We start from the raw sequence: 18117 nt of genomic DNA, 5'->3' as shown, positions 1-18117 counted from the left end.
TACTTTTATTTACACTTTTATGTGTCTGGAACTAAAAAACAAAAAAAAAATGGTGAGGATCTCGCGGAAATGCACAGGACGGCCATCGGCCATCACCGGCGAGAGCTTTTGAAATATTCCGGCTCGTTGAAGACCAAGGTCCGAGACCAAGCGCGTCGGCGGGATCGGTCCTTCGCCGTTCTCGGGATTATTTTGCCGTGTTTGGGGCCCCCGGGCCAAAGGAGTTTGGAAAGCTGCTCGCTCTGCTGCGGGTCTGCTCTTCTTTGTAATACAAAACACATAATAAGAGGTCTGGCCTGTCTTTTTATAGCGGCCGTCAAGGGAATTCTGCAGTCGGTCACTATGATTGAGTGAGTGTGGGATTTCATGCCGCACGCATGTACTCTGCATGTAAATCTAAATGCACCAGTGAAGGAAGAAAAAGAGGTCTGGCAAAGCTACGCGAGGAGCAATCCAAGAGGCCACGGATCCAAAGCGGGTGGGCGAGCGGCGCTAAAAACTGCTCCTTGCATTAATACTACTAATACTACTTTTTCTACACTTTAAAATTTCGGATGTTCAGTATTCTATTATTTCAGCGGTCCATATACTTCTTTGCAAATGCGTATCATCGCCTGTGCTCGCTTATCCTAGCTTTAGCTCCCTTGCCCCATGATCAAGGGATTGGTGGTTCAAATTCTGCCATGGATTGCGCGTTATTAATATTTACGTTTTTAAGGCTGGAACTGCTAAGGGACGTTTACCAATATGATTCAATATAATTCAACATGTAATAAATATAAGTTAACATTTTGACATCATTTTCAAGGGTCTAAGACAATCATTCAGGTTCCGTCCATCCAATCATTAGCATATCATCCATCCATCCACGAATCAATCGATCAATCCATCCACCGAGACTAAAGGATCTTATTGCGGTTCAGGGACTCAGTATTTTTATCGACTGATTATTTGATAGGTAAGAATTCCACAACACTCCGCGTACTTGCGTTTGCACTGGGCATTTGCACGCAATTGTGCTTGGGTTAACCCAAACCCGATCAGCGTGCTCATGAATGGTGGCCACAGTTGATGGCTTGCCTGTCGGCACCATGTTCTATCTGCATGGAATAACACAAACCAGACAGACTATTTACATGTGTCTATTTCTGTAAAGAAAAAAAGAAAAAAAAATCGGATCCATACACAGTAGTGCTGGTGAGAGCTTTCAAACAAATGTGACCATTTCTCCAAGATAAACAAAAATTCAAATCAGATCAGAAGTCTTTTTTATCTCAAGAGCGAGTCTAAGATATGTGAGAACGCGCAAAGAGCTGCGACCCTTTTGATATTTGGCTGCGCTTTGACACTCGGCGGTCCGGATGGAGAATCTTCCCACGAGCGGACTGACCGTCTGATGGTCACGGAAGGACGCACGCTGTGTGTATACGTGCGCGTGTGCGCGCGGGGGGTGTGAAGGAGGGAGAGGGGATCACACGCATTCCGGTCCCAAAGTTGGCCAGACGTCTCAGACTATTTCCTCGAGCCCCGCGCGACCAGACTAGTCTGCACCCCGCTTCACTTCCTGATAAACACCCCAAAAAGATACGCTACCCATATTTCCAAACACTTAGCGGAACAAACCCTTGTGTGGGATTTTGTCCAATTCTTTTACATCAAAGGGAAAGCATTGAGAGAAGACACTAGGGAGCTGAAATTTCAGACGCTGACGACATGTCAAAGTTCAACACGGCACGAGGACTTCGTTATCACACGAGCAGAAGTCCCTCGGCTAAAATGATGCAAGCAGCAAGGACAGGACGTCCGGGAGTTATATGGGAGGAGCCGTTTGGCGTGTCAGATAGCCATGACGACTTTGAGGGCTTTTAGTTTGACACCTATGGTTTGGGCATTTGTGTGTGTTTTTTTTGGAGTGAATGTGTATGTTTTGTGTTGTTGTACCTTGACATAGTCCTGGGCATGGCCCCAATCCCTCTTTGAATCCAGGTTGCCCAGACTGAAGCTCTCCAGCTGGCCCAAGTGAATCTTTGCCACAGAACGGCTGATCTTGCGAGTCACAAAATTCGCCCCTTAAAAAAATGTTAAAAAAACATATTAGGGCACATTCACGCTTATGGGATGCCTCTAGACCATAGGTGTAAATTCCAGTCCTCGAGGGCCGGTATCCTGCACTTTGTTGATGTTTATTTTTCAAAAACACCTGATTCAAATGATCAGGATGTTTTTCACTTGCTGATGAGCTATTCATTTGAATCAGGCGTGTTGGGTAGAGACACCTGGAAAACATGCAGGATACCGGCCCACCAGGACTGGAGTTTGACGCCTGTGATATAGATAATATAGGCAAAAAAGTGAATGGGTTCGAATCAAAAACATACATTTCTCTACTTGAATACTCCATATAACACATTGATTTTTTTAGGTGAAAAACAATACACGCTGCATTTTTCCCCCTAAATGCTTTTAATGTCAGTTTTTGGCCTCGTTATTCAAGCTGCCAGAGTAGTCCTAATCAACCGCGAGCCTCACCGTGATGGACGGACGGACGGATGGATGCATCTTGGCAAGGGGGCGCGGCAGCTACAAGCTAAGTTTTTGCCTGATGGTTAAAAATACGGGTACCATAAAACTCATACTCAATAAGAACTTAAATCACCAATGTGCAAAGCGTAATTTATACACACACATTACATTGGGTATTACATGACATATTAGTGTGGAAAGTACTTCATGTAAATATCATTTTACCGCCCCTTTAAGCATTGCGACATTGCCTCAGCCTTACCCCAAGCGCAACCAAAATCCAATTGAAAAGCGATACTCGAAAAGCAGGTCTTGACCCTAAAAAAAGAGGTCTGAACTTGTGGGCTCCACCAGAATGGCCCCTGTAAGCGCAAGAGGTCCCCGCAAAGACAGTAAAAGCCACGATGAACAGACACACAAACACGCACGCACAAAGCGCCGCTGCTCTGCTTCAAGTGATCCAAAAGAAAAAGAAAACAACATCAAGTCAATTTGTTACCACTTGATATTCGAGCCAGAGCTGTTGAGCTCCACTTTCTCATTTTCCTCAGTGATTTAAGGTCTTGGTGTCAAATCCGGCCTATCTGCCAAGGCAATTCACTTTATTAGTTCAAAACGAAAAACACTCAGGGGATGAGAAAATGAAGCGGGGTTGCTCCACCTGGGTTTTCCCCATCCCGCAGAGCCAATTTGGGAAATGATGCCCCGCTCGCCAAATTCACGGCGCTCGTATTCACGCTCGGCGGCCGTAGTGACTGCAGAGCAGAAAACGGGCTCCTGATTTACGCCGCCTTGGCAGGCCAACATCGGGTGTCAAGTTGCAGAGCGGGGGGACGACGAGACGAGAGCCGCACGCGAAACGTAGCCCCGGTTCCAGCAAAATAACCCCGAGCCCAGTATTAACCCTTGGGTGTCCGGGGAATTTTGACGAGCTCCACCTTTTTATCGGCCAACTTGGGCAGACTTTGAAAGCCTCGGAAGGTCGTCAAATAGAAGTACTGTATATATTTACTTTCAACCCCTAAAAATGTTCTGTGGCATCAGCCCTATTCATACATATATACGCACGTTTTTTTTGGAGGGGGGGGTATGCCCCCTTCATGTACAAAAGCATGTACATGTACATACCCCCTCCATGTACAAAAATGCGATAATATAAATATTATTAAACATGAATATTACTGTATTTATGAAATCAAAATAGGAATCTTTATTATGTCATAATTAGAGTACTGTGACTTTTGAAGTTTTTTGCATTATGGGGAGTCCAAGCTAAGCCAATCATTGAGGTCATTGAAAGGATTGCAAGTGTCATACACCAAACGCTAGCGCCACCCGGTGGTTTTGGCGAGTTGCCGTTGATTGGATTCATGAAAAATCGGGGGCAAGGCATGATAAAACAGGTGCTTTTCAATTTGGACAATAGTTCCAATTTTGAATGGCAGTAAATGAGCCCGACATGGGCTAAATCTGATACCCGGTTGAGTCCTGAGCGGCTGCCCGGCGCACTTGACTCGGGTCTCCCTATAAAACTCGCACCTACTACCTGCATGTCCCTAATTGGTGCAGCATGGAGGAAAGAGCAAGTGAACACGGCGGGCGGGCGAGTGAGAGGACAAAGGCCGCTCTGTCAATGTGTTTCCTGCACTAGCAGTCGCACTCGAGGAAAGCCGGGAAGAGGCCGGCAAAGGGGAAAAGGGGAGGCTCCCTGCACCTGGTCTACTGCTGGTACCAAATCCACTCACTCCGTTGGCCAGGTTACTTGAGCAGGACGGCAAAAAACACACAGTTTTTGCATTTGTTTTGTTTTTTTTTTTCTTCCATCCAAAATGACTTTGAGACTGTCAGGGGGTACTTGGCTGGAAAAAAATATTTCCCAGATGCTACATCTTGAGAAAAGGTAGAACGCGTATTTCTTGCACGCACAAACCCACCCAGTCACTCGCCCACTCTTTTAATATTGTCCAGTCTCACCTGTCTAACGCATTCACTCCCAATAACGTTATTACCGTATTTTCCGCACTATAAGGCGCACTTTCAATGAACGGCCTATTTCAAAGCTGTTTTCCCATACAGTGATACCTCGCCACCTCCCGCCTCGCCGATTGCGCCCTCAGCGAATTGCGGATTTTTTTCATGAAAAATAAAAACGCTATATTCCGGAGAGACGCACTGTGAAGGTTCCCTGCATGCCAGACAGCAGAGTCAACTGTAAATGCACACGCCACGGGCACTCCTCGGACGCCAAACTACCGCAGTACGCAAATTGTTCAACTTTTACAACAACTGTAGTACTGTTATCCCTTCCCGTTTGCATCCTTTGGCTGTAGTCTCACGGAGAGCCGCGGTTGGCCTCGAATCAGAGGCAGAGTTTGCGCTTGAAATTCCAATTTATTACAATAGAGAAGAGGATGCCAAAGCTTTCTTTCCTCCTTGCCGGTCCCTTTCAGCCGCCTGTGTGTGAGAGACTCAGACAACTTCCTCCGCAATGACAAAAAAAATAAATCAATGAATACATAAATAAATAATTCAGTGCTGTTCTCAACTGACTGATCAGGCAATCTGTTATTCAGCTCATGGGGCACTCCTACAAGACTCCTACACTTGAAAAAATTCAGGTACCCACGTTCACATGCTACTTTGCAGTTTTTCACTTATCGCCGGGGGGCTCGCTCTCCATTAACTGTGACTAATGAGGAGGCAGTGTATAAGGTGCACCGCATTACAAGGCATAAAATGACATAATATGATGTGGCGGGCCGGATCTGGACCCCCGGGCCTTGAGTTTTGACGCCTGTGCTCTAAGGTAAGTATCTTTAACTTTTTCATTACTCCCCCCCCCGCAAGGTATGGCATAAATATAAGCAAGTTCTTGGTTCCACAAATTCACATTACAGTCACACAGTCGGTTGCAAATATTTTTCCGATATTTCATAGCCGGGCTGGTTTGTGCCATGCGCTTGTCTGAACAGGCAGTGTTTCGTTCAGAAAAAAAGCAGACGGGTGAAAACTTTGTACGGCATTTGGTGTAGTAACAAAGCCTTTTTTTTCCTAGGCAATCACTCAAAGCCAAGAAAATCATTTTTGATCATTTTGGGATTCTTTACAGCCTTGGTGTAAAAATGTTGCCAAGGCTTCGCGTGGCTTCCGGAGGTTTGATTTTCACCGAAATGAAAAGCATACGAGTCGACGGCAAGGAGCGCACTCGGGTGTTTATGATTTTTCCCCCCGATGAAGGGCCTGACAACGAACCCAAGCGGGGTCAGGGGTCAGCCATTAAACGCTAATGGCTTAGCACAAAACTCGAAACGCTAGGAAGTGCTATGGTTTAGTTAGCGTCAGTATGGCGCACAGGAGTGCATTCTTCATTGGATGACAAAAAGCATTTCTTTTGCGAGAGTACTTTGTTTTTTTCCGATATTCAGCCAAACACCCACTAACAGAATCAAAGCATTTGTGTTTCCTTTATTAAACTTCATAACTGCATTTGTAGTGGCGTGTTTTATTCAGAAACTCCAGAAGATATAATCATTTGGATTTAGTATACTCGTCTGTCGGTAGCTTACGCGCACTACACATTTTGCCAAGGAGTCCCTATAATGCAATTTAGCAAGAAATGTTCCAATTCTTTTGCTCTTAATTTAAAAAGAAACATAGATTGCTCCTGTCACAGCATTAAAATTGGAGTCGCTTCAAATGTGGCTTATGCTTGGGGGTATTCCTAGCTGCATTCGAGAACTGCTAAAATTGAGGATCAGTCCATTTTTTTTGTTAACGTTTTTCAGTTAGCGCAGCAACGGAGGCAGCTGAGATCCTTGTGCTCTTATTCAAGCAAAACGATAAACAATGGTAAAATCACTTGTGAACAAAGAGCACTAGCAGTCATTTTGACATCCGACTGGGTGTTTCAGGAGATTGTTCATTTTCCCACGGCGCGCTCTTACCTCTCCTTGGACTCTCGTGGTTGAAGAGGATCCCGTTGACGGCAAACATGTTGTAGGCCTCTCGGAAGTTCACCACAATCCAGTAGGCGTACAGTTTGGCGGCACCTTGAAAGACAGACAGCTCTCGGATCGAAGTCTTCTGTCAACTACAAGTCCCACGATGCATAGCAAGACATTTGCATTATGGGTGTCAAGCTAAGCTACTCAATGAAGTAATTGAAAGGCTCGCAAATGTCCTAAGTTTAGCACTCCCGGTGGTTTTGGGGTCTCGACCCTGTTCGGGAGTTACCCTTGAAAGGATTCATGCAAAAATGGAGGGAAATTGACAAGATTTCTAATTTGGAATGGCAGTAAATGAGCCCAACATGGGCTGCATTTGACACCTATATGGTGTGGCCCTCCATCTCCCGTTTGCAAGCTATTAGAAAGGACAGCATATTCAAAGCCGACATGTTTTGAAAATCGAAATTTTAGTCTCCAAGTGTAAAAAAAAAAAAAACAAAACACAAAAAAACCCACTATTACTTAAGCACCTCGTGTAACTGATTACTTTAGTGCTTCTTCATCTAACAGTTTTTTTTGGACACTATTTTAGCCAAATGCTTGAAAATAATAAAATTAAATAAAAAAAAAAGGAAAAAAAACGCCTTTGGGATTGAATAAGTTCAAATGTTTGTTTTCAATAAATATTTGTTTAGGTGCTAATTTCCTTTAGTTTTCTATTCAAAGCCACTCGAATTTGATGCGCCATTATTGAGTGTCTAAATTTATATTAATTAATACTATTGCTTGAAATGTAATGTTTTATGATTTGCTTCTTCACGGTGTAGTTTTCCTGATATGAGAGCAACGCGATGTGGACAGCCCTGTCCTCTCAGTTTGAGTGAGCAGGGCGTTCCCGCAAGCGCTAACATGAAACTGGACGGCTTCCACGCGTGTGCTGAGTGGGGTGAACATAAAGGTGTCTTTGTCTCACCCAGAGCCATTCCGCTCCCTTTCACACTCACGCACACTCTCCCGCACACACACACACACACACACACACACACACACACACACACAACCGCTGCTTGACTTAAAAGCGCGCGCACACACACAGCCTTGCCGAGCGTCCGGCAAAAGGCGTCGGCTAGGGAGGCATTACCGTAAGGCGAACGGGGGTAAAAGGGCGTGGATTCCGTCTGCGGGATTTCCTGGACTTTGCCGAACAACTCGCTGGTGGAGGCCTGATAAAACTTGACGCTTTGGACCAGGCCGCACGTCTTGACGGCGTCCAAAAGACGCAGCGTTCCCACGCCGTCCACGTTGGCCGTGTATTCGGCCAGTTCAAAGGAGATCTACGGAAGACGCAAAAACAAATCCACCTTGACAAAGCAAAGCAACAGCAACAACAACAACAACAAAAAAAAACATCAGCCACATAGCATGACTGCCCAGTCCATTGTTTTTGGAAGACCATCAAAAAAGACAGTTCTTAGAAAACACATTGATATTTTTTTCATTGGTATTGCAAGTTTTTTTTTTTTTTTTTCAGGCTAATACTATGCCCTTATTGTTCCTGTACCAAGGGCCACGTCCGGCGCACAGACCGTAGTTTGTGGACCGACATGCTTGTAGGCTAAGAGCATTTGTTCCCCTTAGACCACGCGGTGTGGATAAGCATACGCTATAGCATTATAGGAACAAACGCTAGCCTTTTCTTGCGTTTAGCTAACACGTACGTTGAAAAATACTTGAAAATAGTAGACTGCGATGTGAGCGGCTATTATTTGGGCTGATTATAATTGTTTGCCTGCAATGGCAGGCATGTTCAGCGACACGGGCCGCAGCTATGGCGACCAACAAACACCAGCCAAACAGCTAGAGTGGAAATGACAAAAGAAACCACGAGAAGATGGTCTTTGGTGAAACGCCGCCACGGCATTTGTTAGGGCAGGCTGGCCCACTTGAAGACTGCCCGTCAAAGTCAGGAAAGTCCCCGTCTGTCTTGCGCGCCGTGCTTTCGTTTTCCGACCGTCTTTATCTGCATCATTCTTTTGCAATGCACAAGCACAAACGCATTCATGCTTACATTCTTAGAAATGTTCCGTTTGTTTTCATTTCACATTTTTACCAGTTCTACTGCTCGCGAGCCGGTCCTGCAAATTCATAAACAAACTGATTTATTGACCGCCGGCCCAGTTCAAATGCATCTTTGGCATTTTTGTCATCGATGGCAGCGGCTGACGTAACAGATTCGCCGCCGACACAAAAACGATATGTAACGTAGCCCCCAATAGCAATGAATGATGCATTTTCACCAAATAAGGTTTATGTCTCTGAAAATTGATGTAGACTATTCGAATTCCACCACTTAATTCCTTTAGGAAACAACAAGCACTTCCTTCCTTCCTTCCTTTCCACTTGATGGCCTAGACAAAAGCGGACAAGTATCAGCGCTTACTCAAGTCTCTTACACAATTACCAAGATGCATGTGGCACTCAAGAGCAATCTAATGGGGATCAACAAAAACACCATTGACGAGAATGGCTTTTCCCTTCTATTTTTCAATTAATTACCAATATATGTCTATACATATCATATACACATATAAAATAACATCTATAAAAATGCTCATTTAAAAACAAAACAAAAGTTGCATCTGACTATAAGACAGACCCAAACTTGGACAAATGAGAATAATGGCAGAACCTCAGACAAAAAGTGAAGAAAATTGCCACCGAGCTCCCCGCCAGCATCAGAAGAGGGCTCACTAACTGTTATTTTGGCCAGCCGAGCGTTCTGGGGACAGGAAATGCCCTTCGCAAGGGCAAAGACAGCGCAGGCACTTTGCTTTTCCTTCCTTCCACAAGTGGAAAGAGAAAGCGATCCTTCTTCGGGAACAATTGAATTGGGCATAAATGAAAAGATGGGAGCGGAACATTTGCTTCCAAGCGCCTCGAAACCAAAGCTCGCGCAAAGAGCTTGTGCGGACAGATTGCAAAACCCGAAACGGATCGACACATCCCGACCAGCCCGGGGGAGAAGATGACGGATGAACTTGAGCCGACCCAGACTATCCCACGGTCCGACGGCAACCTGCTTTAACCGCGAGCGCGACCTCCGCCCGCCCAGCTGTTTGCTCCGACGTTTCCGCGCATCAACAGAACGTAGCGGAGGATCGGGGATGAATAAAACGCAAATGAAATCCCTTCCCTTCCATCAGGGCCGTCAAAGCCATTTTTATCATAGTTACTGATGACTGTGAAGTCAAAGCCATTTGAAATATGAGCCTCGCCCATTTACCTAGTTTTGAGATCAGAGGCCAGAAAAACTTTTCCAAAGCGGGATTGGTAACATAAAAATGCTTTTTGAAAGGTGAAGACAACTTGCAATGATGGTATTTAGTCGGAACCTTCAAGTCATAATCAGCATTTTGCGGGCCGCATAAAATGAGCTGGCGGGCCGGATTGTGCCCCCTTGCCATGAGTTTGACACCTGTGATCTACATCTTCCAATCTGCACATCCTGGAAGTCGTTTCCAGTCTGGATGACCTAGAAGCAAAGCAGGGCCTGGACATATCGTGTGTATTTTCTAGGGGTTTGAAAATTCATATCAGAATTGCTATTCTTATTTCAGTACTGGTAACCCAATGGAATCAAATCATTTTGCGTCCAAAATCTATCCCGAATTGAATCACGGACCCAAAAACCGGACTCTAATCCAATTGTGACTTCCCGGCCCTGATATTACTCAGGTCATTTAAAAGGTGTTTTAAAAACGATCCGTTGAAGGGGAAAAAAATAACAACTTGGATCCGGGCAACATACTGTATATGGAAGGGAGCAAATGCTGCACATTCAACATGAACAAACCAGCTAAGACCTTGGGCTCTACTTTTTCCAGGCAATTTGGGGAATTGTGCGCGCACCTGCGCATCATGCATATCATCTCTAAATCTTGACAGCTGATGTCAAGAAAGAAATGAGAGCTTCCATTGTGTCTCAAACAAGGGTGGCAAGCAAACAAGCATACCGCAGTGACACTCCTGGTGCCGCTCCAAAATCAACCGCGACGCCACACTCGGCCAACTTGATGCATTTGTCTTGCGCAACGCTTTTGGAAAAGCGCCACTGACTAAATCTCTGTTCACCGCATTCCAAAAATAACAAAAACAAACAGATAGTCACATCGCTTGAAAACCTTTCGACGATAAAATCGGGCACATACGTTGTTACTTTGCAGCCACTTCATTCTGATGAACATTGTTGTCATTGTTGTTTCCAAAACAGAGCGATGGCCATGTTTGACCATAATGATTAGTAGTTTTGACAAAGTTGGATAACCCTTACTTGAATCAGATATTTATTTCATATTATATACACCCACACACACGCACACAAACAGCCACTACTTGCCAGATATTCCTCCAGTCTCCTGGAACACTTTTCCTCATTTCATCGTCACATTTTCTGAACAAACCAATATTGAAAATTCTAGACAGGCGCATCATCACCTCAAATCATAAATCTTAAAATGATCATCTCCTTAAAAGTATCAGAATGTAGCAACCTCCAGAGAAGCTTATTAGCAGATTTCTCGATCATTTTCACACTGAAAATATGTAAAGAGCTGATTTTTTTTTCCAGTTGCACGCCAAGTAATATGGCTATCGCATGTGTTCTGTTACGTCTTAAGAAAAACTAGAATTTTGCTGAGCTCAGGTCCCAAGGGAGGCGGCTACGGTGGCTCACCGCTGCCATCTACAGGTCAAAGTACATTACAGCGCTTTGCTTGGCTTTGCAGAGGCTGAGGTTTGATTTCAGAGAACGCGAGTGTTCTCGAATCGTTCACTTAAAACTCTACGCTCGTCCATCAAGAAATGTGCAGTTTTGTCTAGAGCATTTACTTGGGTAGAAACGGGGGGAAAAAAAGCAAGCGACTCATGAATATAGCAAACATTTGGGCCCGCAAAGGGCAAGCACAACACATTCCTTGAGGCTCAATAGGGAAAAGACAGACATGTTTGACTTGGCACGCATTCGCCTATTCTCTAGCTAAAGTTCATTTTAAGCATACGTGGGCTTATTATGGCCTAACCTTTTCATCAAAAGATTGGTCGCAGCCGCAACCAATCGCAGCCCCCAAGTGTGCGCGTTTTTAAGTAAGTTAGATAGTAAGTAGGCTCGCGACCGAATGTTTCACCTCGCTAGAGTTTGTTACCTTGATAACCAGCGAGTTAGAGTTAGCTAACAAATTAGTTAGCGAGCAAGCTGACCAGAGCTAGATACCTTCAAAAGCTACCGTAGAAAGAGAGATCAAGTGAATAAAAGTAAATATAAAGTAAATGCAGTATGAGTAAAAACAATGATGAACTTCAAGAATGAAATGGAAAGCATCGTGTTATAAAAAGGGGCAGCATCGATTTTTTTTTAAACCATTAGTATGAGCAGACTGTAAAAAGCATGAAGATGCTACCTTGACGTGACTCTGAGCTCCCAGGTTGTAGATTTCTGTAGGCTTGACTTCATTAATGATCTTCACCAGGCACGTGCTGTCCGTCAGGTCGCCGTAGTGCAACTTCATATCTGACAAAGAAGCAAATAGTCAACGTTAAAGCCCCGCTTGAATGAATTCGACCGAATTTGAACCACCGTTCACTCACTCCCTTCGGTATGCGTTTGTGGGTTCTGGTAAAGATGCTCAATGCGCCCGGTGTTGAAGGAACTGGACCTTCGCAAAATGCCATGAACCTGAGGACGCGGAACATACAGTGAAGAGACATTGCGACATTTTTCTCCACAAAGAAAAAAAGAGTCCGAAGCTTCGCTAGCAGTAAGTGGTCAAATGAAACCTATAAATGCATTTCGACTTAAATGCAACCCAGCTTTCTTTCTCACCTGATAGCCTTTGGAGAGCAGAAATTCCGCCAGGTATGAGCCATCCTGAAAATGACAAACAGAGACATTCCTATAAAGCAAAAACCTCCGCCCCCTCACTGACTAGTTCGCTATCTATAAACGTGTGGAAATGTATTTGAATCTATGCACTGTTTATGTTGCTCCTAACCTACCATGCACACATGCACTGTGGAAGAAAAAAGTCAAAAAGCCCATCTGGGGAAAATGAGAAACCTTCAGAAGGGAGCGCAGGTTGGAGGAGCCCCCTTTCAGGCCCAACAGGTAGCACTAGATGCCCAGTGCCAAAAATGACACCTTGTGCCATTTTAAGCAGTAAGTGTCCAGCGCAAAGATGGCATGATGGCAGGCGATCAGGTAAGATAAAAAAAAATCAGTATTCAAAGGGTTAGAGCAGCCGACGCAAGCCCGATTTTGTGAAACTGCGTCGCATACTGTGCATATATATTTATGTGTACATAGGAAGTAAACATAGCGAGTGAACGGGGAACCTTCAGGCCAGGGGTTCTCGAATGTTTGAGTCAGGAACCCCTTTTTGGAAAGCTAATTTCCTAAGGAGCCGTCATTGCAAATGTTTGCGGAAACAAGACAAACAAAAAGACTAATTTTAAGTGCCCATTTTATTCATTTTATACTTGTTCCTAATCAGCCATACTCAACAGGTTGCTACCAAATATTTAGTGCCTAAATAATCAAGCTCTTTGATGATGTGTGGTTCTATGGAGAAATATTTGATATATATCTTAAACTGGTTGAGTTGAATATTTTATTGAAAAGTCACAAATACAATTTCATATAAATGAACGCAAATATATCTATTTTTTTATTAAGACAAATGGCAGTATTTTAGCCAAGGGATGGCACACTCCTGTACTAGTGTGTTCGTGCCATGTGAGCAAAAATTTTTAAGAGGAAAAAAAAAAGACAATTAAGACTTTTTTTTGTCGTTTATACATTGCCAAGTGATGGAATCGGGACTCTGTATCAGCGGGTTCTCAAAATCGGCTGATAGGATTCCGCTGCAAAAAAACTAAAAAAGTGATGGGGGCGCCCCTAGTGGCCACCTTGAGTCGAGTCCTCTTCTTCCACAACGCATGAAATCCTTATTTGGGCTCATCTTACGGTGAAGATCAGGGAAGAGCACCCAAAAAGTCTGAAAAGCATTCCAAGCGAGCTGGAAGGCCACCGTGCTGAAGAGTTCAAGAGGACTCCACGCGGGCCGATGGATGCAATTCAAAGTGCGTTTTGCTGTGTGAAAAGGCGGAGCCCCACTCCTTCCCGTCACACTCTTTTTTTCCCGTGCTCAGAGTTTCCAACCGCACATTTTGGGGAACATTGGGAGACAGTCATGGCGTTTGTCCCTCCATCCCGCTGGCATTCAGTACGTGCACGTACACAAAACGTATGCCAGGCCTGGCGGAGGTGACACGGGGCAGAAGAGAGGGCGGGGCCAATGACGGATGTTTACTCAGCGGCGGAATCTGCTTGCTTGCTGAGGCCGACACAATCGAACTTTATCTATTTGCTTGGTTTCTGTTAAGACGCAGGCAAACGAGAGCGCGGCAGCACAATAACATGCTAACATTGGCTAGCGTGTTATCAACGGTCACAAGTTGCTGGATCGACAAACCAAACGCATTTTGGGCATATTATGGTAAACCACAACATTTTTACAAACAAAGTACATGTGGGCCGCATTTCACAGAGAAACGCAACGTGTGCATCACTGACAGTTACAGCTCTCAACTGAAGCCGCACCGTCCTTCCTCACCGCAAAACGGAATATCAACAGCGGCCAGAGGCGGCGGCAAAAAACAAAGATCAAGCCAAACAAAGCGCAAATAAAGCACAGATCTATCACTGCTGAAAAGATCAACTAAACCAGTTTTGTCCAAATTGCACTTGCTGGACCAGGTCTACCTGTGCAGCCTTAAGCCTTGATGCGTCTCGAGGTGATTAGAAGGGCCCGGATGTCCCCTTGGCTGGACAATGGCGTTCTAGAAGTTGCCGTCATGTTTTCCCCAGTCCGCGCCAGGGTTAAAGCGCTACTAGCCAGACCAATATGGGGAGAAGCAAAAAAACAAGAAGCTCCTTTTGAGGCGCATTAGCCCCTAAACCCTGGCCTCACCTCGCAGTTTCCTGTTATGCACACTTGAGCGGCGGCCGGGAGAAATATGCGCCGGCAAAAAGGCTTCACTTAATAACTCATTTTTTTGCTATTAGGAGGCTTGAAATGATAGGGTTTTTTTTCATGCAATGCATACCATTACAGCTATCAAATCTGCAGAAATTGAACAGCTTTTTTGTTTTGTTTTGTACTCACAAAATGAAAATTCTTTGATACAAAACGGCCTTGGAATATATACTGTATATGGGTGGACAGGGCAGATGCCATTGAGCATTCTGGGGGGTTGAAGGTAAAAATATACTGTATTTCTATCTGACTACGTTCTGACCCTTTCAAAGTCAGGCCAAGTTGGGTGATTGAAAAATCTTGCAAATGGTTTCATCAAACGTGAAAAGTTGAAGTGGTAAAGCCATACATTTGTCACCAAAACACGCATCTGTTTATCTTCTGCACATATTAAACTACAGTCCGATCATTCTAACGTGTTCTTGGCCAGGTCAAAAGTCAAGTTGAATGTTTAGGTTCAGCAACGTTGTAACACGCACATCGATCTTTTATTTTAAAGCAAAAAAAAAGTTGACAGGCAACTCAAAATACAATATTGGAAGTCTAGTACCCCCTGCTGGTAACTTTAATGGGTCCAAACGAATGACTGTCACATTTTGGATTGATTGTATTGAACATTTAATAAACACATTTCAAAATTTGAGAACAAAAACAAACAAAAAAAGAAGCATATAAAGGAAATTGTCAGTATGAGTCAGTATGTCAGTGACGTTTATATGTTCAAAAAGAAGTACCAAACTTCGACTTGTACTTTATTTAATCAGATGTTAATTTATTGGTTTACATCACAAAGACAGAATGAGTCACACTCCTCTTATAAAATGTCAGCATCAATATAAATAAGCTCGTAATGGATATTCATATTTACAGTCGCATTTCTATTTTAATATGTAGACATATACCGCTGCGGACTATAAACTGCAGGTCATAACATCATATATTCTTTGCAGAATGATGGCACGTGCAAGTTTTTTTTTTTCCCCAAACTTTCTTTAATTGCCTGCTTACGGCAATATCCTACCTTACTGTGTGTGTGTGTGTGTGTATAAATGTATATATATATATATATATATATATATATATATATATATATATATATATATATATATATGTGTGTGTGTGTGTGTGTGTGTGTGTGTGTGTGTATTTCACGTCAAGCATCGTGTTGATGAATCTGCCTTGAAGAAGCCATCCGTGGCCGTTATGACGAGCCTCATGGATTCTTCCGTTTACGATTATTTTTCCTGGCACTCGTCAGACCACATTCTCGGTCGCGAGCAGCGAAAGCGCCGAGGGACTTCATCGAATGCCAAAATAAGCATGACTAACGAGGCTTCGGAGGACGACGGAAGAGCGGAGCGGAAAGGCGCAAGGGGTCCTCTTCCCGACACCCCGTAAAACGGCGCTCAGGTGGTCCCTGGTTAATCACACCCTCTCGACTCTATGCTTGAGTCAAAGCAGCAGTATTTATGAGCACGGTGACCTCATGGCCCAGCAAGTGGCTTCTTCACACGCGTGGCTGTCTCCTCCCCTGCTTTGCGGCCCTCCACAATAATATTAGCGCAAACGCTAGTGAACTCAACCAGCCCACAAAATATTGTGTGCCATGTCTATGTAAATATGGGTGGGGTCATATTACAGGTTCATTACCATTATTTACTTAGACTTACAACAAGTATGTCATGTATGCGTAATATGTATGGCAACGCTGCCATCCGATGGTCGCAGTTGTCACTACAGGGCTCAACTGACTTAATATTAGATAAGCACTTGTCAAAGGTGTCAGCTACCCTTCATTTAAAAAAAAAGTATTTGACAAGAATTGTATTAGTTATTATTTTTATCACTATTTTAAAAGACAAGAATTCTCCTCCATGGCAATTAAAGTGTTAACTGCGTATGGCACAGTCCTGCTAGTTGGTAATGTTCAGAAACTTCCCACACACAAAATACTAGAATTTGACCCCAAAACGAAGGGTGCGTCTTATACGCAAGTGCATCTTATATTTGGGGGATTACAGTAAGCGGTTGTTATTGGCAAAGACGATAAAAAATGTAAAAAGTATTATCGACACCGTTGACTTCTCGGACTTCTGGACCACTTGATGGCCCCGTAGAGCATATGCCGCTCGCGACTCAGTCGTCCCTTCGCCTCGCATTAGAATACGTTTCGATGCCGCGATAGGAAGTTTGCGTCAAGTCGAGTCAACCGCTCAAGCCGACATAAAAAGATACTCTCCCGAGCTGCTTTCCGAGTCAGGTTTCCGAGTCGGGCCTCCCGAGCCGCGTGCCGAGACTTGCTGTGGTTTCCCATACGATGGACAGAAAGTGTGGGCAAACTACCACCCGGCTCGCTAATTGAACAAACGACCAAACGGGAGGAGAGTCCTTTCAATCATTGATTACTGGGACTTGGGACATGGGATTCGAATAACGCCGTTCATATGCCTTGGTTAATTTTCGAGTGAAATTAAAGCACGTGTTTTCTAGATGTTTGTCTTATGAGGTGGATTATCAAAACACACAATCCATCTGCTCCTGCTCCGATCCTTTTGTCAAATTTTGGAAGCCTTTGCGGCCCTCGTGTCAATTAGTTTGTCCACCCCTTAAGTCTATATCTCGACTTCCTACTTGAGTGCCCTGACTGCTCCCGGGTCCAAAATCCAATTCTTCCACCTCACGTGACAAGGCGGAAAGCCGTTGTTATTCCTGACACCATTGTGGAAAAGGCGAGCTAGACATAAAAGATGGAATGCAATCTGTCTTCAAACACATACAGATTGCACTAAATATGTAGTTCCAAAGTTTAAGAAATGAGACATGGATGGCGCAGTCTCCTGTTTTGAGTTATCTTTTTGTATTATTATTTAAATTCAAAGGAAGAAAAATACTCAGGAAAACTTCAAGACAAAAAAAGTTGAGTAGCACTTTCATAGAACTAATAGGGAGAACTAGCTGCTTTTCTTTTTCGTTAAAACTTTTCGTTGATACTACGCTATTAGCACCACTGTCTCTGTTTGTATTTATTTATTGATTGCTATTTATGTCTTGCTTGTTTATGGAATGTCGGGAGGGAAGTGAACAGGATGAGAATTTACTTGTGAGGTACAATGATGCATATGACAACAAATCTCCTGAAAAAAGCTGCGCACAAAAGCGCAAGGTGCCAAAACAACGGACACGGACGGGAAAGGGAAATTGGACGTTTATGACAACCGAGCTCAATTGATATGAATGTGTTATAAGAATAAGATGACAGCGTTGCCAAGTGAGCACCGTTCTCACTGTGGCTGTCTTCAGTGAGCGAGCGAGTGATGTGAATGGACAAACCTGGCCGGTGATGCCGGTGATGAGAGCCACTTTCCTTTCCATCTTGTTGTCTTCCATGTCACCGGCGAAGATGCCTTCACGTTGGGAACACTTGGCACACTGTTCTTTAATCTAAGTGAATAGTTACCTTCAACGCGAGCGCCAACAAATGTTTGCTCAAGTTGCGCCGCTTTGCCGTAAGACTTCCTGCTCAGGAGTCAACTCCGGTAAATTGACACTGACGAGCT

General features: G+C 44.1%; 1 protein-coding gene across 1 annotated transcript in view; it reads right to left on the bottom strand.

Annotated features, from left to right (window-relative positions):
* gmds (GDP-mannose 4,6-dehydratase) overlaps nt 1–18117 on the bottom strand; it is a 38000-nt gene extending 19883 nt beyond the window's left edge. Inside the window, exons 1-7 of the mRNA XM_088425711.1 lie at nt 17891–18117; nt 12349–12393; nt 12114–12201; nt 11927–12036; nt 7612–7804; nt 6468–6572; nt 1942–2069 (exon numbers count right to left, since the gene is read on the bottom strand). Of these exons, the coding sequence (XP_088281837.1) occupies nt 1942–2069; nt 6468–6572; nt 7612–7804; nt 11927–12036; nt 12114–12201; nt 12349–12393; nt 17891–17947 (726 nt within the window). The 5' untranslated portion in view covers nt 17948–18117. The remainder of the gene's footprint in view (nt 1–1941; nt 2070–6467; nt 6573–7611; nt 7805–11926; nt 12037–12113; nt 12202–12348; nt 12394–17890) is intronic.

This window comes from Hippichthys cyanospilos, chromosome 10, assembly GCF_059441005.1.
Source record: "Hippichthys cyanospilos isolate Australia breed blue-spotted pipefish chromosome 10, RoL_Hcya_1.0, whole genome shotgun sequence".
NCBI classification, from domain to species: domain Eukaryota; kingdom Metazoa; phylum Chordata; class Actinopteri; order Syngnathiformes; family Syngnathidae; genus Hippichthys; species Hippichthys cyanospilos.
This window is presented reverse-complemented; position numbering and strand designations above follow the sequence as displayed.